The 23,087-nt window shown below is 40.6% G+C and overlaps 1 protein-coding gene across 1 annotated transcript in view; it reads left to right on the top strand.

Annotated features, from left to right (window-relative positions):
* The window catches only part of NCKAP1 (NCK associated protein 1), a 67,371-nt gene extending 45,233 nt beyond the window's left edge, over positions 1–22,138 (top strand). Inside the window, exons 17-31 of the mRNA XM_080927131.1 lie at positions 1,206–1,338; positions 3,922–4,041; positions 4,688–4,827; positions 5,628–5,759; positions 6,509–6,727; positions 7,099–7,229; positions 7,414–7,511; positions 8,462–8,555; positions 11,278–11,360; positions 11,656–11,736; positions 14,489–14,582; positions 16,661–16,777; positions 17,184–17,293; positions 20,422–20,511; positions 21,301–22,138. Coding sequence (XP_080783257.1) covers positions 1,206–1,338; positions 3,922–4,041; positions 4,688–4,827; positions 5,628–5,759; positions 6,509–6,727; positions 7,099–7,229; positions 7,414–7,511; positions 8,462–8,555; positions 11,278–11,360; positions 11,656–11,736; positions 14,489–14,582; positions 16,661–16,777; positions 17,184–17,293; positions 20,422–20,511; positions 21,301–21,417 — 1,759 coding nt within the window. The 3' untranslated portion in view covers positions 21,418–22,138. The remainder of the gene's footprint in view (positions 1–1,205; positions 1,339–3,921; positions 4,042–4,687; positions 4,828–5,627; positions 5,760–6,508; positions 6,728–7,098; positions 7,230–7,413; positions 7,512–8,461; positions 8,556–11,277; positions 11,361–11,655; positions 11,737–14,488; positions 14,583–16,660; positions 16,778–17,183; positions 17,294–20,421; positions 20,512–21,300) is intronic.
* The last annotated feature ends 949 nt before the right edge of the window (positions 22,139–23,087 follow it).

The raw sequence follows: 23,087 nt of genomic DNA, 5'->3' as shown, positions 1-23,087 counted from the left end.
TGGTGTGCCGGCTGCTCTCTGCACTGTTGTAAGCACAGCTCCTCCACTTAGCACTGCATTCTCTCATTTCTTCTTACCCTCTTGAGAGAACTTTCTTTTTTCAAAAGATTTATTATTATTTATTATTGATAGTGTTCTGCCTACTCATTACAGATGGGTGTGAGCTGCCGTGTGGGTGGGAATTGAACTCATGACCCCTGGAAGAGCAGTCAGGGCTCTTAACCACTGAGCCGTCTCTCTGCCCTATAAATTTATTTCTTAAAGGTTATGTTGTTGTTTCCTTTTGTCTAACATACACATAACATAACATATTTAGTAAATGTTGGACCAAATGACAGAATGGGGTCAGACCCATAAACAAATAAACAAAGCCTTTCTATCTGTAGCTATGGTACAAGTTTGAGTCCCTGCTTCTTGGTACTTGTAAAGCGGTGAGATGTGTCTGAGTGCATAGTGGGAATGTGTCTAGCTGTCGCATAAAGAGGATGATCAGAAGCATTTGGATTTTAGCAGCTTCTTACGATAGCGTTTATTACCTGTGCTGGAGAAGAAATCTCCAGGAGTGGAGGCCTGACTCTCTGAGAGGTAGATTCATCTATTCACTTTTGGGTTTATATTTTGACTATATGTTAATGTACAAGAATTTTAAGATTACTCAGAACCCTCTGTTACTGTCTCAAAGCCTATCCTAGAAAGAGAGTGAAATGTTTTTTTGTTTTAACTCTTTTTTTAGCTCTAAAAGTGTTCCTGTTGTAAAGGAATATAATTTTCCTGCTTTCTTAGAGATAGAATTTTATACAATGTTTAAATTTTTGTAGCTTTCATATTTGGTTAATTCTCATAGTATTTTAAAAATTGATGATATGATTGTTTAGTTGCTAATATTTTTCTCAGTAATACTTTGAAATAATAGTGGTACTTATGATTGACAATTCCTTAACCCATGATAAAATTTGAAGATAAGAATTTTGAATGTTGTGTGCTCATATTGTATTGATATTGTATATTACCTGTTTTTAAGTTTCTATTTAAAATGTCTTGGTGTTATACAAAGAGTATTATTCTGGATGAATGGTTGACATGTAAAAGGTAGTTTGAAGGGAAAATAACTCTTCTTAAGGGAATAGATGTGATCCTGTGCTGAATCATCTGTGTGCGTGTGAACTGTGAGTGTAGCTGTTGCTCTGTTTTCTCTTTCCTGACAGTTTCTACAGCCGCGCCTTTGAGAAGATGTTTCAGCAGTGCTTGGAGCTGCCCTCTCAGTCAAGATACTCCATCGCCTTTCCTCTGCTCTGCACGCACTTCATGAGCTGTACACACGAGCTGTGTCCCGAAGAGGTAACTGCAGTGAACCTTTGTATAGAGTGGATAGTGTGATAAAACAGTGACCAGTAAGCTGTGTGATGTGTGGATATGCACATGTATCTATCATTTGTCTTTAAATGACTGTTCATAGATTGATTCACATATATGCACGAGGTAAATTTCTATGCTTTTCAATGTAATACTACTGACAGGACTTGAAAATTGAATTTATGGATTACTGACTTGTTAGCATGGATGCGCTAGACAGAGCCCAGGCTTGCTGACACTTGGGAGACGGATATAAACCCACAGTTCCTGAGGACAGCTAATCAGTAATTTTGGAGATCCCTAATATCTGTCAAAAATGTACTGTACACCAAAAGGTGCAAAGTTCTGACTTGGAAACCAGAGGCTCAGTGATCCGTCACACAGCATGGTGACACGGTCGCTAATAAAGAGCTGGGCATGGTGCTGTCCCAGCTCTCAGGAGGACGAGCAGACACTGCAAGTCAAGGCCAGCCTAAGCTACCTCGAGAGACCATCTCAGAAAATAATGAAAATTTTAAATAGCTAAATTGCTGGGTGTGCACAGTGTGGTGGAGTGCTCGCTGGGTGTGCACAGTGTGGTACAGTGCTCACTGGGTGTGCACAGTGTGGTACAGTGCTCACTGGGTGTGCACAGGAGTGCAGTGTGGTGGAGTGCTCACTGGGTGTGCACAGTGTGGTGGAGTGCTTGCTGGGTGTGCACAGTGTGGTGGAGTGCTTGCTGGGTGTGCATAGGAGTGCAGTGTGGTAGAGTGCTCACTGGGTGTGCACAGGAGTGCAGTGTGGTAGAGTGCTCACTGGGTGTGCACAGGAGTGCAGTGTGGTAGAGTGCTCACTGGGTGTGCACAGTGTGGTGGAGTGCTTGCTGGGTGTGCACAGGCTCTCATTTTATACCCAAAGTAAAAGAAAACTATAAAAACATGACACATCGCATCAGATCCCTAATAGATGTCGTTATCATTTGACAACCAGTAAGAGAATAAATTGAAAAGATGTTTTCTCTGGTCTTGAAAGAAATATTTATTTTCAAGTGTGGCTTTACTTATAAAAAACTATACATTAAAAATTGAGTACTGCATTTTTTGTAACTTAGTGTTTATTCTTATCTTAGAACTGTAGGATATGTTGAAAAGAAACTTGAGGTAGCATATTTCTAGTTTGTGAGTATTCTGTGGGAAGAGCACTTGGAGAGAAATGAGGTCAGAGGAAGCTTTCGGGAACTGGAAGAAAGACTTGTGTGACATGTTAAGAGACAGTTGAGCCTGGTGACCCAAGCCTGTTATTCCCACTTCTTCAGAGGCTGAGGCAAGAGGATTACATGGTTAAACATGGTTAAAGGCATCACAGTAAGAGCGTGTCTCACAATTTAAAAAGGGAATAAAATGTTGAAGATTTATTGGTAGAATGCTTGCCCAGTTAAATGTGCATGGTTCTGGATTCAGCCCATTACGCCCCCCCACCCCAATCCTCTAAGCCGCCTCCCCACATACAGATTGACCAATATTTTATTATTTCTTGCTACAGTGTTTGGATTCCTATTACGGCTTGTAGGTCATTTGAAATTAATCTCAAGGTTGCAGATTCAGGAAAGACCTTCTTGTGGGTCAGATATTTCTTTGTTCTATACCTTTATTTCAACAACAAAGAGACTTTCTGTATGTTACATGAATATGAAAGACAGAAGGAAATATTTCTTCTCTTTGTAAAATTTCTCATATATAGTGGAGAATTTGACTTCATATACAAAATATTCTTGTTATTTTTGACAAAAATTCACCAAACAGCTAAATACACCACTAAACAGCTACAAACCACCAAAACTAAATATACACTGACTCCTGTAGGAATAAGTAGGTTGCATATTCCATAGACGGATGTAAATATGCATCCATGCAGGTATATTAGCAATACCCTGAAATGAAGCACACCCTTCCCACTCTGCCGAGCTCAGAGAATCCATGCTCGGTTTGGTCGTCTTCTTTTCCCATTCCCAGGAAGGGGGAAAGGAGGAGATAATTCCACAAATTTTAAATGTCTCCTTTATTTTTCCAACTTGATTTCTAATACTTCTTTTATTTATGTATTTGAGTTCTTGTGTGTTTATTACAGAACTGTGTCAGAATTTTGTGTGTTAGATGTAAATATTAACGTGATTTAAGATTAGAAAACTAACACAAATCTACACATGTGCATAATGTACCTTATTTTTAAATATTGAAGAACGAGATTTGGAACATGGCAAGTTTGAATGATGAAGTACATATTTATTATCTTCCTTTTTGAGATCAGGTCTCGGTCTGTGATCCTTCTGCTTCAGTCTCCCCAGTGCTGGGATTACCAGTGCATGCTGCCGTGCCTGGCTAAATACAGTTTTATGCTTTATAAATAAAGACTTTAGAATATTGTTTCAGAATACATAATATTGTATATGAAGCCACATTGCTTCGTTTGAGATGTAGAGAAAGCAGCACACACACTCCCCAGCCCTTAGAGCCGACCAGGACTTCACCTGAATCTCCATGTGCGTACTTTTGTTGGTCATGTTCCTGTGCTACCCCATCTTCTCCACAGCGCCATCATATAGGAGATCGAAGTCTTTCCCTGTGCAACATGTTCCTGGATGAGATGGCCAAGCAAGCTCGAAACCTCATCACCGATATCTGCACAGAACAGTGTACTCTCAGTGACCAGGTAAGGATTTTAAGTCTTTCTATTATTTCTTCTGTCAGTGTTAGAATTAACCTTAGAAGAAATCGCTCTGCCAGGCGATGGTGCCACACACCTTTAATCCCAGCCCTTGAGAGACAGATCTCTGTGAGTTCAAAGACAGCCTGGTTTACACAGTGAGTTCTATACACAGAGAAATCCTATCCTGGGGGTGGGGGGAAGAAGGAAAATGTCTGTGTCTCCATCTGTAAAACCTGCCCGTCTCCCAGATTGCTCGCAGTATAAAACCGTAGCTCTGGCTTCACTCTCAGGACACTCGATAGCAAAGCTACCATGTCCTCTGCACTTTCTGCCCCATTAGATAGTGCGCCCACTACATACTGAACGGATCTAGTTTCTTTGTAGGCCATTTACCTAATTATAGTGACTGTGGATCTTCCTCCACACTTGCCTGGCTTGCCTTTATTTGTCTTTTGAATAATAACTTGAATAAACCTTGGTACTTTAAAGTCTCTGCCTTCGACCATGCGGTGTAGGCCTGAGATGTAGCCAGCAAAGTCCTCCCTCGTTTCTGTCCTGCTGCTTGCGTGCCGGCCCAGCAAAGGGCTCCTGCAGCAGTGTGTCCAGAGAACGTGGTGCAGCGCTGTAACATCGTGTTTCCCAATTCCAGCTACTGCCGAAGCACTGTGCCAAAACCATCAGTCAGGCGGTGAATAAGAAATCCAAAAAGCAGACTGGCAAGAAAGGCGAACCTGAAAGGGAGAAGCCGGGTGTCGAGAGCATGAGGAAAAACAGGCTGGTAGTCACCAAGTAAGCCTCCTGCTTCTGTATCTGCTCTGGTAGCGATTCTTTCCTTTTGCGGTGTTAGAACTGAGACAGAAATAGGAAGGAAAGAGATTCTATTTTCTAACAGTTACCAAACAAACAAAACACAACAAAAATCTTTTAAGGTTAATTAGCTGTTAGTAATACGTTCTAAAATGTGGACTTTGGAAGACTCATCCATTGTGCCATTGCTGTGACAGCGCACCCCACTGAAGGGATGGAGGAAGAGGTCGGAGGCCCTGGACACGCAGTACCTGCAGCCAGGAAGCAGGGAGCGGAGGGGCTGCCGCCCAGCCTGCTTTTAACTTAAGTCAGGGCATGGACTGAGCAATTAGTGATCCGTCAGAGTGTCTGGTAGCACTGTTTGAAAACACAAACATGCTAGCTCACACTCACAGGCACTCGTAGGATTTTGATCGGTGGTTAGGAAGGCAGAGGTGGACAGGAATTGGCGAATGTTTTCTTGTTGAATGTTCTCCTGGTTCCTGAGATGAGAGGCCGCTTTAGAGCCAGTGCTTCTGCTCCCGCAGCGGAGCACCATGAGAAGCCGCTGCGGAGGCTGGAAGCGCTCTTCTCCTGTTGCTCAGCATATTTACTGTGAGCTCATGGACGCAGATACGAATGATGCTGCTCAAAAGCTGCTTGAGTTGGACGTAAACATCTTGAACTATCAGTTTAAGAATAAAAAGTAAAATTCTGCTGTTTCCTCTGTAAGTCTTGCTATTTTTATGAAAGTGAGTTGGGATGAAATGCAATTCTGATTATTATTTATTACTGTTTTTTAGCCTTGATAAGTTGCACACTGCACTTTCGGAGTTATGCTTCTCCATAAATTACGTTCCAAACATGGCGGTGTGGGAGCACACCTTCACACCGCGGGAGTACCTGACCTCTCATCTGGAAATCCGATTCACGAAGTAAGAGAGCACACAGACTGCCGCGTGGCTTCATTGACAGGCTGCTTGTTAAGTGTTACTGACTTTGATTAGGCATGTGGAGGCGCACTGCTGCCCTGCAGGGGGCAGCAGACCAAGCTTGTGTCCATGAACTTCCCACCCTTACTGCTCATGACTGACGCTGACAGTCACTTCTGAGGCTGAGCTGTCGTACACAGTCAGTTGTTTATTAGCTTAATTTGTGTTCATTATGCAGGGTGAGTGTGTAATGCCAGGAGGTCACTAGGATGTAGTCAGTAGAGATCAGGGTATATAACTTTACAAATGGTTTAATTAAACTGTTTCTCTAGTTACGTATATACATTCTCTTTTTAGGTGTTTGATTCCTTTTATGGTTTACTTACCGTCTGAACCTTAGCTTATTTCATCTGTGAGATGCTACCGATGACAACGGCATGTCCATAAATACTGGGATTTCTTTCATTCTCGTAAATCCAAAACACTTCAAGCAGCAGAGCCAAGTAACTTTAGGCTGTAGGGTGAATGTCTCACTGCCCCTGCTATAGTAATGCAGTTTTTAAAGTCCTTTTCATGTTTAATTATTTGTATTCCTATTTCATCACTTTTAGGTTATGAGATAACAGTAATTTCATGGCTCTATTTTAAAAATATTTAAAATTAATTTTATTGCTTTATTGATATTAGATGTTAGCAGATTGAGTAGCTTGTTTACATATGTGAGAAAGTCTTACGTCTTTTATTATCCCCAGATCAATTGTTGGAATGACTATGTATAATCAAGCTACACAAGAAATCGCAAAGCCATCAGAGCTTCTAACAAGCGTAAGAGCATATATGACTGTGCTCCAGTCCATAGAGAACTATGTGCAGATTGATATCACCAGAGTATTTAATAATGTTCTTCTTCAACAAACACAACACTTAGACAGCCATGGAGAACCAACCATCACGAGTCTATACACAAATTGGTAAGGAGCACTTTTAGAAGTTTTAAATGATGGAAAATTTTGTTTTGTAATGAACTCCTTAGGAAAACCATTTTATGGCTAAGTTCTTATGTATGAATCCTTTGCCCGCATGTATGTATGTGCACCACATGTGTTACTGGTGCCTTCATAGGCCAGACGGAGGCATCAGGTCCCCTGAAACCAGAGTCAGAGTTATGAACCAACATGCCTGTTCTAGGAGCCAGTCCCAGGCCTTGAGAGGAGCAGCCAGTGTTCTCCCTCCCAGCAGCATGTTCAGTTACTCTCTCAGTCTAAACATAGATGCCGGGATGGCGGCCATGATAAACACTCGGACCAATCGTCTCCACTTATCCATTTGCTTTGCTTTTTAGGTACTTGGAAACCTTATTAAGACAAGTCAGCAATGGCCATATAGCTTATTTTCCTGCAATGAAAGCATTTGTGAATTTGCCCACAGAAAATGAATTAACATTCAATGCAGAGGAATATTCTGATATATCAGGTGAATATTATATGCAAGATTTAGAAAATGAAGAAAACCTGATTGTTTTATGTGGTTACTTGATTTGGCTTGGTTGTTTTGACTATTAATTAGTTTGTAAGCTGGGATAGACCTGTCGGTATGTCAGGGTATCTTAATAGATGTGCTCTGTCAAGAAACTGAAATTTAATTAATTTCTTTTCAGAAATGAGATCATTATCAGAGCTCTTAGGCCCATATGGGATGAAGTTCCTAAGTGAGAGTCTTATGTGGCACATTTCGTCACAAGTTGCTGAACTTAAGGTACAGTCTTCACCACTATCCTTGTTTTTAGTGTTGGGCTTTGAACCTCTGACCTCACACTCTTAGATTAGACAAGTGCTCTACCACTGGGCTACAGCTCCAGCCTTTTTCTCATCTTTTATTTTCAAACAGGGTCTTGTTAATTTCCCAGGCTGGCCTCAAACCTTCTGCACCAGACTCACAATAGCTTGTATTTTGAATGTAGGCTGCTGTACATGGCTTTAATTCACCTTTAAACTTCAGTTCTTATGAAACATTCAGGAATGTGAAAATACTAGAGTTTTAGACTAGCCTGACATGAAGGTACTAGCATGTAAAACAGCTAGCCTGCAAACCTCGCTTACTATGCTTTATCTTAAACCCTTTAAGCTGGCTGAAAAGTATCTTTGGATGGCTTAAATTTAAGTAAAGCTATTAATGGCCGCAACATTTTAAATTACTATTTTTATAATTTTGGAATATGTCAGTGCTAAGATGAATTATATTGAATAAGCACATGTCCACATATTCTGTCCCCCCCTTCTCTCTCTCTGTCTCTCTCTTTCTCTCTCTCTCACACACACACATTTATAAAGTGAGTATATTTTGAGAGAATTTTAATGTGGGTCACTGGAAGGAACTCTTAGAACTTGCCAGTCTAGGAACGGCGTGTTTTAAAGTGCCAGAGTGTGTCTCAGCGTGTGCTGGTCCTGACTCTACCTACTTATTCTGCTACATTTATCCTGACCTCTTCATGAACGGGAAAACTGAAGGAAAATGTTAGTCTTGTATAAGTCATTGTGGAATTCTTTAATTAATACAATTGTATAGCATAGAATCTCTAGGCTTGGTGAATTTTGTTTTTTGTCTTTCAAATGCTAACTCACAAACAAGTACTTAAGTAATTAACACATGCCTGACCTGGCTCCTTCTTCTTCTTCTCCTTTTTTTTTTTTTTTTTTTTTTTTAAGAAACTTGTGGTGGAGAATGTTGATGTTCTAACACAAATGAGGACCAGCTTTGACAAACCAGACCAGATGGCCGCACTCTTTAAAAGATTATCATGTGGGTAACCCATGGTACTTCTTATAAATATTTAAAAGATTTAATGTGCAATATGTTATCTGTAGCCAAAATTTGTAACGTAAATGCAAACAACAAACTATGAAAAGCACTCTTTGGCATGAAGAGAGATAGCAAAAATGTTAGTCACAGCTTCAGTGTACACGTGCAGGCCAAGCTGCATTTCTAGCATTGGTGTATCTGAAACAGTGTCAGTAACTGGAAACAAAGCATGCATTGAGTACTCCTGATACTTTTCAGATACTTACAGTATCACTTTAATGCTGCCTTTTGATTTTAAAACCTCACTTAATAAAAATCATGATAAAATTAGTACTATAAAACTGCAAAGATGGTCTTGTAAAACACAGTAGTGGCCGGGATGTCAAGGAAGCATTATGGGATGTGATAGAGCTGTTCCCTATGGAAGTAGGGTCCGTAACAAATATATATATTGTCATTTCATAGAACTGGAGACCAAGATAGGGACTGGGAAGCTGAGTTTATTATGTGGTTGTTTCAAAAAGAAAGTTCAGCTTGACAGTCACAGGGGGAAAGTGTTTCAGTCTTTAATCTTCATTATTATCCTGCTAGTTCAGTGTTTTCTTCATTGATATTGTTTCTCTCGTCTTCTGGGGGTCAGCTGACCATAGTCACACTACCTGCCTTGGCTGTACTGAACTTTCTTAGCAGTCTTTTGATTAGACCTTGCCATTTGAAGCAATTAATACATTGAAATGTTTAGTAGCACAGTGTTTAACTCTGCTGTGTTGAAACAAAATAGAACTTACTAAAGTTCCAAAGAGAATTTGCAGTCTTAAAATATAATTCACTGTTTCTTTCACAAAATTACGAGTGATTAAATTTTGTGTGTAAGATGACTTTGGAATTTACTAAAACTAAAATTTAAATTATTGAATCATTAAGAAAGTATATTAAGCCTATTTTGTGTTTCATTAGGAAAAGAAAAAATGTGCTTGAGAGAGGCTTTAGAGTAGACGGCTATTCTTTGGGGTGAAATGCTCTATGACCCATCTCATCTTGAGCTTTCTTCACCCCATTTCCAGAAAGCCAGATGCTCAATTTAGAATCAGGAAGTCATTCTGTTAAGGAGACAAGACATTATGAGTTGTGAAGTGACTGAATTTGGGATCAGTGTGGAATTGCTTCTCACTTTAAGGCTTCTTTATCTCTCCGATCTCAGGACAGTACTCTGTCCTCAGACAGATGGAAGATCAATAGATCTTTTGATTATGTGAAGCAAACCATGAGTTTGTGTTGGTTTTTTTTTTTTAGCATGTTTTACATTTAGTTCAGATTATGCTCATTTACACTGCCTAATACTGCATTTAAAGTTGGGAATTTACATTCGTAGAAAGTCCAAACAAAACACCCCAATTCCTGCTCTTCAGTTGGCATCTCTGGTTAAGTTTTCCTTACATCTCTTTCTAGAAATTTGTTTGTTTGAATTTTTCTCATATAAATGCAGTCATAGTGTGTGTGTGTGTGTGTGTGTGTGTGTGTGTGTAGGAGATGCACATGCCCTGTGACCTATGGCAGGTGCCTTCCTTGGTTGTTGTGCTCGTTGTTTGACACTGGGTCCCAGGCCCTGCAGCCTATGAGTTGTGCAGGATGGCCGTCCAGTGCTGCGTGGAGCTTCCTGTTTCCACCCCACAGCGTCAGAGTTCCATGAGCTTGTGCCCGCCCAGCTTCTCCAGCTTTCCCAGCTTTTCCATGGGCACTCAAGATCCAAACCATACTTGCAGAGCAACCACGTTACCCACTGAGTCGGCTTCCCAGCCTTGTAACTTTTGTATCTGTTTGCATTGAAGCCCAGGCTATTTCTGTGTTTCTATAGTGTGTCGTTAGTACACAATGTAACGTATATAGTTTATTGCCTGTTTAGGGTAATCATTTTCAAAACAATTCTCTCTGAGCTCAAGTCCCTCACCATGGGTTCCCGACTGCTTGAAATCTCCCATCCAACACTGACATGGACGGCCCTGCATAGCTTCTGAGATCATAGGCCTCCTCATGATCTTAATGAACATTCCTTTTCCTTTTTTGGCCACAACTTAAGAATTCTCTTTAGGCGGCTAAAGACCTAGCTCTGTAGCACTGCTGTTCCTGCAGGGACTGGAGTTTGGTACAGGTTTCCAGTGCCTACATCACTGTCACACAGCCTCCAGTAAGCACAGGTCCCAATTCCAGGACATCTGAAGCCTTCTGGCCTCCTTAGAGCCACATATACATAAGATAGATAAACAAATCCTAACAGAGAGAGAGAAAAGCACTGGAGAGATGATTTGTGCTTAAGAGCACTGGCTGCTCTTCCACAGAACCTGGGTTCTGCTTCCCAATTGTCAATATTTCCTGTACCATCTGAGGGTGTGACTCCTGGTCATCCCACACCTTTGTTCCTAGCTTAATCCCTAGTCTCCTGACTTCCAGATCAGGAGTAATGTGAACTCCTAATACATTCAAAAGAACAGAGCAGGTAGGGTGTGTGTGTGTGTGTGTGTGTGTGTGTGTGTGTGTGTGTGTGTGTGTAGAGAGAGAGAGAGAGAGAACTGATAAATATTTTAAAGTTTAAATATTGGCTATCTGAGTTTTTAAACATTTGTTGATACAAATTGCTATTATAGAAATTTTGATTTTGAGTGTTTTCTCCAAAGCTGAAAGTCAATTTATTTTTTCTTCTCTTTTCCCCTTCCTTGCACTTTAGCTGTTGACAGTGTCTTGAAAAGGATGACAATAATTGGTGTCATTTTATCCTTCCGGTCATTGGCACAAGAAGCTCTGAGAGATGTAAGAAACCATTTCCTCATCATCTCTTCATTTTCCCAAAACTAAACTTCACAGATAGCAGTAATAAGAGTAAAATGACACTTACTGTGGTAAATGCAGTACATTTTTTGGCTTGGTATTGAATTTGGCTAATGCACTATTTCAGCCGTGTCACACACTAAAGCCTTCCTTTAGAACCGTGCTCACTCACTCCGGATGCATGTCATTTCCATGTGACCCGGTGACTGTCACAGGGTAGATCAGTAGCTGTTCGAGCCACCGTGAGCATGACGTGTTTTCATGTGTTTCCTCCTAGGTTTTGTCCTATCACATTCCTTTTCTCGTGAGCTCCATTGAAGATTTCAAGGATCACATTCCACGGGAAACTGATATGAAGGTAGAGATTTTGTTAGATTGCAGTTTTAATGAGACATTCAAGTCACCTGTGAAAAATGTAAAACCTGAAAACAGCATGCCTGCCACACCTCTAACACTGCGTCTCTGAGCTCTTAGCTCTTATTCCTAACTGTTCTGAAAACCAGCCTTCTGATCAACGTTATGGTTGTAAGGACATGGCATTTGTTAAAAATGGATCTTTTGTCCCTTCCTGTGATAGGATTTTTGTTCATAGTCATAAAGCAGAAAGATGAGTTGTAAACTCGTATTCAGTTTTTAAAAGCCTTATAAAACATGGCTATAATCATAATCTGGTTTTGTTTTTAGCATTTTATTTTTTCCTTAATGACTATAACAAAGTTGATAGCTTTTGAAGGGTCTGTAGTTATTTGTTTTAAAACTTTTGATCCATGTGATCAAAACCTGATTTAATTCCAGCTGTGATTTCATAGTATATTTAAATCACATGATGTACAAGAAATTATGGCTATTGCAAGTATCCATGTTTGAGACGTGATTTTATACTTGGTATGCACACGTTCGTGCACATGCACATAAGTGTCTGTTCACCCCACGGATCAAACACATGTCAGACTTAGTGGCAGAAGCCTCTGCCTGATGAGCCATCTTGATAGACTACCTTGCATATCTCTACTGTTGAACAGTGTTTAAGTTTCAAAATGATGCCTTTCAAACTTTAGGGTGGGATGGGGTTTGAATGTCTTCCTAGGTAGCTCAGACTCCCCGTACACTCTAAATAATCCTCCTGCCTCTGCTTGGCTTCCCAAATGCTGGGATTACAGACTTGTGCCTCTGTGCTTGCTTTATTCAAGTTGTTTATCACCCTTCATTTTCTCTGTTTTCAGTGTGTCTCTCTTCATATGTATCTTCTGACCTTAGTTCCACTTGGGCCTCTTCCCTCCTCTGCCTGTCTGAGCCCAGCTGCACTTGTTATTCCCTAGGAACCATTGCCAGACTCCCCAGTGATAAAGCAGCTTTTCTTAGTGAGAGTGGACAGCTGATTTTCCTTCTGTCTATACTGATACTAGATAATAAGCATCTTAAAAGCCTTGTTTCCTTGAATACACTGTAGTTTGTTTATTGAGTCATCAGTTAGGGATAGGGTTGTCTTTACTTCTTAGATAGTGTAAATAATGCTGCGTTTTTCATCCATATTGGTATATTTGTTCTCTTGTATACGAATGGAACTTGGTTTCGGTATCCAATCCTGGTCTTCTTGATGAGAGCCATTTTAGTAAGTATGCAGTGGTATCACACTGTTTAATTTGCATCTCCTTCCTTCAGAAGGCTGCCACACATCTATTGATGTGTCCCTTGGCTTCTTTAGACTCTCCTGTTACCTGTGCCTGGCCTCTAGGGGTTGAACTCCATTGCCAGGCTTATACTAGGGAAACGTGCTTTTTCCCATTGAGCTGCCACTGCCCACATAATTCTGATTTTGAAATATCAAGGGGTAATCTTTCTCTAGTAAAGTCATGGTTCTGAATTCTCTTCAGTTTCTTGGTAGTATGCAAGAATCAAAAATCTTCACTTCAGCGTTCTTGGGTTCTCTGCTTTGGCCTTTGCTTACAGTTTTGCTGTCAAGCAAACAAATATTGTCTTGACAATGGTCATCAAGATTTATGTCTATTTTCTTTCAGATTTTTGAAATTTTAGCTTTTATGTTTATATCTTTGGTGCACTTTGAATTTGTGTTGGTGTGTGGTGATCAGTGTGTCTGCAACTTAGTTCCTGGTTGTTTCTACTTTGTCGCTACCGTCTCCGACCAGCAGAGAAGGAGCGACCACACAGCGTTCTTCTCAAAGCGGTTTATTCAGGAACCTTACAGCATGTCAGTGAAAATCTTTCTGTCTCTCTGTCTCTCTCTCCTAGTTTCTCTTTCTGTTTCTCTTTCTCCTCCCCCCCCCCCCCCCCAACACACTATTATCCTGATCTCGGTCCTGCGCTCACACAGTGGGCGTGGCTAATCTGGGGGCGTGGCAGGAGGAAGTCAGGTGCTAGTGCCGAGTCCCAAGCATCATCTTGGGACTGCTGCCACACCCACTCTCCACGCTATCTGTCTGAGCTTTAGTAACTGTTCATATCAAAGATAGCTAATTATACAAACAATTTTAACCCAAATGTCAGTCACCATATCTTGACTAATTAAAATCTATGCATGATGTATATACTTAACAGAAATTGCTTTATCAGATTCGTAGAGTGTTTTTTTTTTTTTTTTTTTTTTTTTTTTTTTTGCAATTAATTTGCTGTTTATAGGTCTGACCGAGCATTGAATGCTTGAAGTTTTCACTAAGTAACTGGGTGTAAGGATAGGTTCGGTAGTATTAATTTACTTTTCTTTGTTTATTCATCTCTTGGTCTTTAGCCGAAGCTGCTTCTATAGCCCAGGCTAGCCTCCCACTCAGAAGTGTTGATATTTCGGGTGTGACCCACCAGCAACTGCCTTCATTTACTTATTTCTTTTGACTAGATATTTTGCTCCATGTTTGCAAGACAGAAAATAACTAGAATGAATGTATGGAGCTTTCCACAGAGGGCAAGGAGCAGGGCTAGAGCATTGTCTAGTGTGGGTCACCTGCACTGTCGGCCCCGCTTCAGCCAGGGTGCTGAAGTCTTCTAGTGTGTTTGCAGGCAGACTCATTTGTGCCATGAGTATTTTCTTACTGAAGTAAACTTTCTCAGAGGTTTGTTAAGACATTAATTTCTCTGTAACCCATGTGTTTTGTCAGGTTGCAATGAATGTGTATGAGCTGTCGTCGGCTGCTGGGCTGCCATGTGAGATTGACCCTGCCTTAGTAGTGGCTCTTTCCTCACAGAAATCAGGTAAAATGCCTTAAAATACATAGCTTTCTTATTGAAGTCATAGGCAGCCTAGGCAAACATGTAGTACTTGTTTTCCAAAATGTCTTCTTAGTGTTAAGCTTTATGTATCCATCATTCATTCATTCATTCATTTTTAATTGGAATATATCAGGACACAAAAAAACAAAATGCCTTGCTTTGAAATTTCTGCTGTGCCATAGTCATTACATACTGTCCAAGCTGTACCACCGGATGAGGCTGTTAACGTGAGTTAGTGCAGAGGGGCGGTGCCAATCAGCTTGACTGAGCTCAGACAGAAGAAACACACATAAAAATCGGAGAAGAAGCACTTGGAAGAAAGCGAATCAACCTGTGATGGTGAGATCGGTGTTGGTGGAGTGAGTCATTGCAAGCACACCCAGATGAGTGTGAGAAAAGGACTGGAGATGCTTCTCAAGACATAGCACGTGTGTTAGGAATCACATGTGGGTCCTGCACACTCTACATGTTAGCTAGACCCCAGCTTGTGAAAAGGACTTCTGAGAGGGAGAAGATGAGAACAAGTGTGTGCTAGTGGAAGACAGCCCTTACGATAGCCAGGGAGCTAGGAACTTGAAAACGGTCATCTTTTAATTAGCATAGATGTTCGACATAAAAAGCTGCTGTGTTACACAATACTGACCATTTAGAAAATTTAAGGCCAGTCCTTTGAAACTTAGTATCAAAAAATGTTTCAAATCTTGATTTCTCTACAGTGTAAATGAGGTGGTTTTTATTGTTGATGATGTTTTTTGTGTTTGGTTTTGGTATTGAAATGCCCTCTCTCTTTTGATTTTAATTTCTTTTTAAGATTTTTTCACTTAAAAGAACAGACATAATATGCAGTCACTGATAATTGGATAATAACCCCAGAAAGCTCTGAACACCCCAGAAACAACTCACAGACTGTGTGAAGTTCAAGAAAAGCAAAGGCCAAAAAAAAAAAAAGAAAAAATGAAAAACCATTATGCTTAATCTTTACACACCAAGAAAACTTTGACTATTTCCAGGTTACATCTTGTTTTACATGTACTTTATGCTCATTGTAACTAGTCAGATTTTAAGACATACGATCAAACCTTTAAAAAAAATCAAGTACTGACAAAAATGTGTTCATATACATTTATGCAAAAATGCTTAAAATCTGTACATTTATCTTTGTTTTTTTAAATAAAGTTGTTCAATTTAAAAAAATAAAGGCCAATGAGGGGGAAAAAGATTTTTCACTTACTTTATGAGTATTTTGCCTGCCCTTACTTAATGTGCACCATATACATGCCTGGTGCCCAAGGCGTGAAGAAGAGGGCATCAGGCTTGGAGCTAGAATTACAAATGGTTGTGAGCCATCATGTGGGTACTGGGAACTGAGCCCAGGTCCTCTGCCAGAGCGGCAAGTGCTCTTAGCCTCTGAGCCCCTTTTCTGCTCTTTTGAGCCAACTTGCAGTCATTATGTTTATTAGTTTTTTTCTTAATTACACTGTTTCTTCTCATTCAAATAGTGTATAAATATTGCTTATTGGTATTTTTATGATCAACCAAAGTTTAAAAAAAAATATCCTGTGGGTTTTTTTTTTTTTTTCGTGATTGACCCATAGTTTCAGATAATTGCCAACTGCAGGGTAACTCCCAAGTTCTCAGGTGTCAGATAACAGTCAAGTCCTAGACAGAACAGTTTAAATACTGTAAGGATTTTACTGAAGGTTAGTGTCTTCCGGCTCCAGAGGGTGTTAGATACTTTCATTCGTAACTTCTCCCTTCTGTTTTTAGAATAAAAAATAAGTAATGCAGTCCCCTTTTCAGTACTGATAACTTTGAAGCAATATATTTAAAATTATCATCTTAGCTATTCTAGGGAAAGGAAGGGTTTTTTTTTTTTCCCTTCTGGTGAATTTTCATGTCATAAGATAAAAATTAATAAATGATAATTGTATGGTGTTCTCATAAGTATTCAAGTTTTTGGTTAGGAAATTTAAATAAAATATATTACCTTTAATTTTTAGGTTAGATTATTAACTTTCAGATAATCCTGAAGGAAAGCTTGATTCTTTATTTTTCTTTAGAGAACATTAGTCCAGAAGAAGAGTATAAGATTGCTTGCCTCCTGATGGTCTTTGTAGCAGTTTCCTTGCCTACGCTGGCCAGCAATGTGATGTCCCAGTACAGCCCCGCAATAGAAGGTACTTGGTTTACAATTCACAACGAAAGAACCAGTGTTTTTAGTCTTACGTATTAGTATTGGTACTTCTACTGATAATTAGTTCTACATTCTTCACTTTGGGTAATTAATTTTTTTTTCTGTTAAAATGGTGCTCAAATTCTGCTACGTAGTAACTTTGGAGTGGGTATCATAATTTTCTGAAATGTGAAATGTGTGTAATTCAGCTCAGAAGTGCACCAGAGGATAGTGTGCAAGCTGAGATGATGGCGTGGTTTTAGGGACTAAGGATGTACCGTTTACATTTCCAAGGTGTAGGACTAGGCGTCACCCGTCTGACTCTTACGTCACACTGCTGTTCGTGTATGTTTCAGTCATCAGTATCTTGGGGTCTTGCAGACTACACAACCCTGTTTCTTCTTTCCCAGGGCACTGCAACAATATACATTGTTTGGCCAAAGCCATCAACCAGATTGCTGCAGCTTTGTTTACAATTCACAAAGGAAGTATTGAAGACCGACTTAAAGAATTCCTGGCGGTATGTGTTATCAAATATCATGACATTTTACAAAGAAAACAAAAATTATGCCTATGTTATACAACAGTAAATTCCCATTATTAGTACATTATCATTACGTTATCGTTTTCCCCCAGCTTGGATGTCTTTCCTTATAGAACTCTGCTCTATGGTGTGTTTGCTCACCTAATGTTCGGACTGGAGATTGTCTTCACAGTCAAAAGATTTTTTTTTCTTTAAAGAAAAATGGAAGCCTAGAGAGCTAATGTGGTTTTAAAAGATAAATGACAACATAATCATTTCCATTTACTTAGTAAGAACACTGTCTGTGAGCTGGGAAAGCACACACAATCCGCTAATGGGGAGGCAGAGGTAGGATTACAAGTTCTAGACCAGCCTGGGCTAACGGGTGAGACCCTCTTTCCAAAAAATGAAGGGCTGGAGTGACGGCTCCTCAGGTAAAATTATTACCTACGTTGTCCAGCTCACAGGCCCCTTTAACTTCCTACTAGGGACCAGCCAGCATGGGCACTGTATACACGGCACACATATTATATTCAGGTACTTACATGGGAAATAGAAATAACTATTTAAAACAGTGCCAAAGGTATTTTCCTTATTTCTACCGTTTGAAGAAATGCTACTAATAGGTACAAAGTCAATAAAAGTATGACTCCCAGGGCTAGAAATGGCCCAGCAGTAAGGGTGCTTACTGCTCCTCCACCCACATTACACATCTCACAACTGCCTCTGCCTACAGCTCTTGGGATCTGATGCCCAATTGTACACAAACGTTGCCTATAATAATTAAAAACAATCCATGCTATCACAGGCTACTCTCTGGCCCCCGCGGTCCCCCTGCCTCCATGGCTAACCGCACGTGGAGTCCACCCAACTTCTCTACAACAGTAATTTAAGAAGGAACTCAAGTTTGATATTACAGTTCAGTTGTTTTCCTTTTATTTACTGTATTTCTTTTCAGAGTTTAATGTCTTGTCTTAAAATTAGTATGAATACAAACCCAGATTGAAATTGTCTTTCTATTTAGGATCTAAGCGTACACAGTACATTTACCTCTCATCTGTAGACTATGCATTCCAAGTTCCCACAGCCACGACAAGAGGGCACTGGAAGCCAGGGCAGCACTGCAGACGTGCACATGCATGTACACCACTGCAGACGTGCACACACACGTACACCAGTGATAGACAGACTGTTAAAGCACATATGTTATTATTAGAAATGATAGAAAGGTTCACCGGTATGCACGCCATAATAAAAGTCAGAGTGGCGTCCCTCAAAACACTGTACTGTCCTGTGTCCACCATTCTTGTGACCCTGAGATGACACTGGTGTGGGTGAGCTAAGTGAAGGTGATGATGCGGACACAGAACTGTGAGGATGGGCACTGACTGTACACAGTTCCTGAGGAGGATCCTATGCTTTGAGAATGTCATGACTTGATACCAGAAGAGAGTAGTGTACTGAAGTGCACCCGTCAGACGTGGCTGCATGTAGTTCTTGGACATTATTGATGATGCTAATGGCTGCGGATTCTCAACAGCCTTTAACAGAGATCTTTGGAAGAATATTGTAATCGGGGCTTACCGTATTTTCAACCCATGAAAGCATTGGTGCGGAGATTATAATCTTTCAGTGACCATGTGGCTGACCTCAGTGCTGTATTCTACCCAGAGACCTTACTCCATTAATCCCGCCCTTTACAGCCCATGCAGTGCAGAATACTTTGGTATACTTCAGTAGCACGTGCTTGGTGCTTCACCAAGTACTTCAGCAGGTCCTGGCCCACCAACTTGTCTTTTTAAAGCAGCTCATCCATCACTGTATCCATGAGCTCCTCATATCAGTTCTAGTTTTTACTAACCCATTGCAGCTTTAATGAATATTACTGTGTCCACAAAGCAAATAGTTTTCAATACCACATTATGTCCAGATTGGGGCTTGCTTTGATTTCTAGTTGATTAGAATCAAATACCAGGGAGGAAATACGGATATCAAATACCTTAATGAGCTAAAATACTCTGGTCAGATTAAAATACTCAGCATCACATTTTCTTCTCCCTCCCTCCCGCCCTCCCTCCTTTCATCATCATTATTGGGATCATTGAGATGGGGTCTCTACGTAGTCCTGCTGTCCTGGAATGTGTGGACCAGACTTGCCTCTAACTCACAGAGATCCATCTGATCTGTCTGTGTCCTGAGTGCTGAAATTAGAGGCATGCACACCGTGCCTGGTCAGCATTACGTTTCATTGTCTCCTTGCGAAGTTCAGGCGGTCAGAGATTGTCTATTAGTTATGGGCCTTTTCATTGAATCCTTCCAGCAGTGACTGTCGGCCACTACGCTTTTCATTCCTGAGGTCCTGTGTCCATCACCCTCTACAGTGGCTGTGACCTTCAGTTTGACATGTGGCAGCCGCATTAGAACAAATCCCTTCCACAGATAAATTAGCTTTTCCTGGAGATTTCAGAGTCTTGATAGAAACTTGTTCTTCCTCTGAAAATGTCTGTGTTCTCCCAGAGAGGAAAGACTGACTTCTCCTCAGCTCCACATTTGCATGCAGCCTTGCCGATGTGTGAGCACTATTATACCAAAAGGGTTACTTGAGCAGAAACACTGCGTTACCGTGCCATTCAGCTAGGTCACTAATGACCAAGTGACTGCCATGCAGGTCTGTACAGAGTGTGGATGTGCTGGACAGAGGCACAACTCTGCTCCTGGGGACGATGGGGCCAAGTCATACATAGAATGGCGTGGAATTCAAATTTAGGAACTGATCATTGGAAATTGGGAAATTCTGGAATTTTCTATTTTGTTTTGCAACGGTGCTTGGCCATCAAAAGCAAAACTATTTGTTAAAGGAAATGGGGGAGAGGCTGCTGTAAAATATTATGGATCTTGGGAAGAGAGAAAACAACTTGAATCATTTTAAGAAACAAACTCAAGGAAAATGTTAGTTTTAGTGAATATTTGATTATGTGTAGATCTTAATTGTTGGTTGAGGTTTCCAGCTCATCATACTTTATACACTGAGCAAGGAGGTTTGTTGGAGGTGCACTGTACTGAAAATGAACACGTGAGCGTCGTTCCTTTGCCAGCCTCATTGACCACATGTGTGTACTTTTAAGCTTGCGTCCTCCAGTCTACTGAAAATCGGCCAAGAGACAGATAAGACTACAACAAGAAATAGAGAATCTGTCTATTTGCTACTGGATATGGTATGTCTCATTTCAGTACAATTAACTTTGACTGATAACAAATGTTCCAGTCCTTAGCATGCCTCTTCTTGGCAAGTGAAAGTTTGGTTGGTGTTTTGTTTCTTTTGTGATTTTTGGTTTTTCTCCATTTCTTGTGGTCATTCCACACTTTGAAATTTTCTGCAAAGACTGGCATGACTCCTGTTTATCTATAGGTCAAAAACAGGAAGTTATAAGACCAAAGGTGAGTGTTAACCATGTGATGTCCTATAAGGATGTGCTTGGGCCTTTTATTTTCCCGCTAACTAAGTATAGTTCTTTGAGCTTCCACGGCAGGGCATAAGAGACTCTTAGTTTCCTTTGCCTACAGAGATCTGTGTCTGTCTGGAAACTCAGCTGGACTCAGAACTCCATTTTCTTCCCCAGGTGATCTTTCCCACTCACACAGGCCGATATTAAACTTTCTTTGTTTTGAACTCTAGAATTTACTGCTTTCTAATTGTAGTTGGTCTTACTTTTTACTTTACTCTCTAGCTTGATTTTGAGCTTCTTAAAATGTACCATTACATTTGTGATATGTTTGTATTCACGTTGTGTTTAGAGCATTGCTGAAGGTGTGTGTTCTCTGTGTTCCTGTTGATTACTTCAGAATCTAAAATGCAAACATGCTACAGTGAAGTCTATCGAAATGATGCTTTTAGGTTTATCAGTTAAGTTGCTTTGTGTCTCACAAATGAGAAGAATATAGAGTTGTTTACTACTCTCATTGAGGAACTTGAATTTTGACTTTTTTTTTTTTTACTTTTTCAGATTGTACAAGAATCACCATTCCTGACAATGGATCTCTTAGAATCTTGTTTTCCTTATGTGTTGCTGAGAAATGCATACCATGCTGTCTACAAACAAAGTGTTACATCTTCTGCATAGGATACTCGCTCAAGACAAGCACGAGTTTTTGTTGCCTTGTTTTATCTGTAAACTGTGGAACTATTTTACCTTAAGGCCTGAAAACAGTTGTGTGGATTAAACCTTCTTCATGCTCTTGTACTTTCTGATCACTGGCTTCCTAACATGGTTGACTTACTTATACGTTCTCAACACGCAGTGAGTTCTATGATTTTAGAGTATCATTTGTTTGAAGTACCATTAACACTATGTTTTTGATAACTGATAATGAAAAAACTTGCTTGTTTATTTCTGAAGGAGACTTGTATTTAGTGATTATTTTAGATAGTGATATGGTAGCACCCATCTGTGTGTAAATTATTTCATATAGGGAGAGCTCTGATCTGCACCCATGGTTTTCTGAGGTCAAGACTGGATATGCATATTGGTGATGCTTACGGATCCATTTCTACTTTACTTCCAACATTTGCCAAACTAAGTACCTAACACTGTTTAACCGCAGAGGTGAAGGACATCGAGCGTCTCCAGCAGCAGCATATGCTGTCCTGCAGAAAGCCGACTGATGGTCTCATCCCGTGCTGCCTGACTGGCGTCTGCACTGTGGTACCCTGCTGTATGATAAACAACCAGACACGTGTCAACTGTTGATACAGAGCTAGTCCCGAATCACTTTTTATATGTTTTAAAATTTGAGATTCAAGTGTACCTGCCATAACATAAATAAACACTAGACTGTATCACATTTTGAATGCTCTCTTTAAAATCTTTGGAAACCTTTTTGACAATATGAAATTTTTAATTTAAACTTTGCTAAAGTAAACATAGATTTAGGGATGTCTTAATGCATTTGCTAGCAGATCTGTTGTTACAGAGTTTGTTAAAATGTGTGAAAAAAAACTGAAACTAGGAGTGTGTGCATACGAGCCTGAGTGGTCAGCTTGGTAATTGTATCTATTAGCAGATGGAGTTGTCGAGGGATAATGAGAAATGGAGTGGCCGTGGGGCTAGGCTGTTGTCAAGGACGGGTCCGTGCTACTGGGAAGTTCACGTGTTTGGCCTGGACGGCAGAGTGCGACTTTACCTTCTGATTAGTGTGAGATAGCCTCCTTTGCTGCTGTTGGTATGAGATAGCCTCCTCTGCTCCTGTTGGTATGAGATAGCCTTCGCTGTTCCAGTTGGTATGAGATAGCCTCCTCTGCTCCTGTTGGTATGAGATAGCCTCCTCTGCTCCTGTTGGTATGAGATAGCCTCCTCTGCTCCTGTTGGTATGAGATAGCCTCCGCTGCTCCTGTTGGTATGAGATAGCCTTCGCTGTTCCAGTTGGTATGAGATAGCCTCCTCTGCTCCTGTTGGTATGAGATAGCCTCCTCTGCTGCTGTTGGTATGAGATAGCCTCCGCTGCTCCTGTTGGTATGAGATAGCCTCTGCTGCTCCTGTTGGTATGAGATAGCCTCCGCTGCTCCTGTTGGTATGAGATAGCCTCTGCTGCTCCTGTTGGTATGAGATAGCCTCCACTGCTCCTGTTGGTATGAGATAGCCTCTGCTGCTCCTGTTGGTATGAGATAGCCTCCGCTGCTCCTGTTGGTATGAGATAGTCTCCGCTGCTCCTGTTGGTATGAGATAGCCCCTGCTGCTCTGTGTCTGGACAGCACAGAGCTGCCATTCACAGCTTCTTACGTACAGTGCTCACT

This window comes from Micromys minutus, assembly GCF_963924665.1.
Source record: "Micromys minutus genome assembly, chromosome: 13".
Classification (NCBI taxonomy): Eukaryota; Metazoa; Chordata; class Mammalia; order Rodentia; family Muridae; genus Micromys; species Micromys minutus.
Note: the sequence above shows the minus strand (reverse complement) of the source record. Positions and strands in the feature narration are given on the sequence as shown.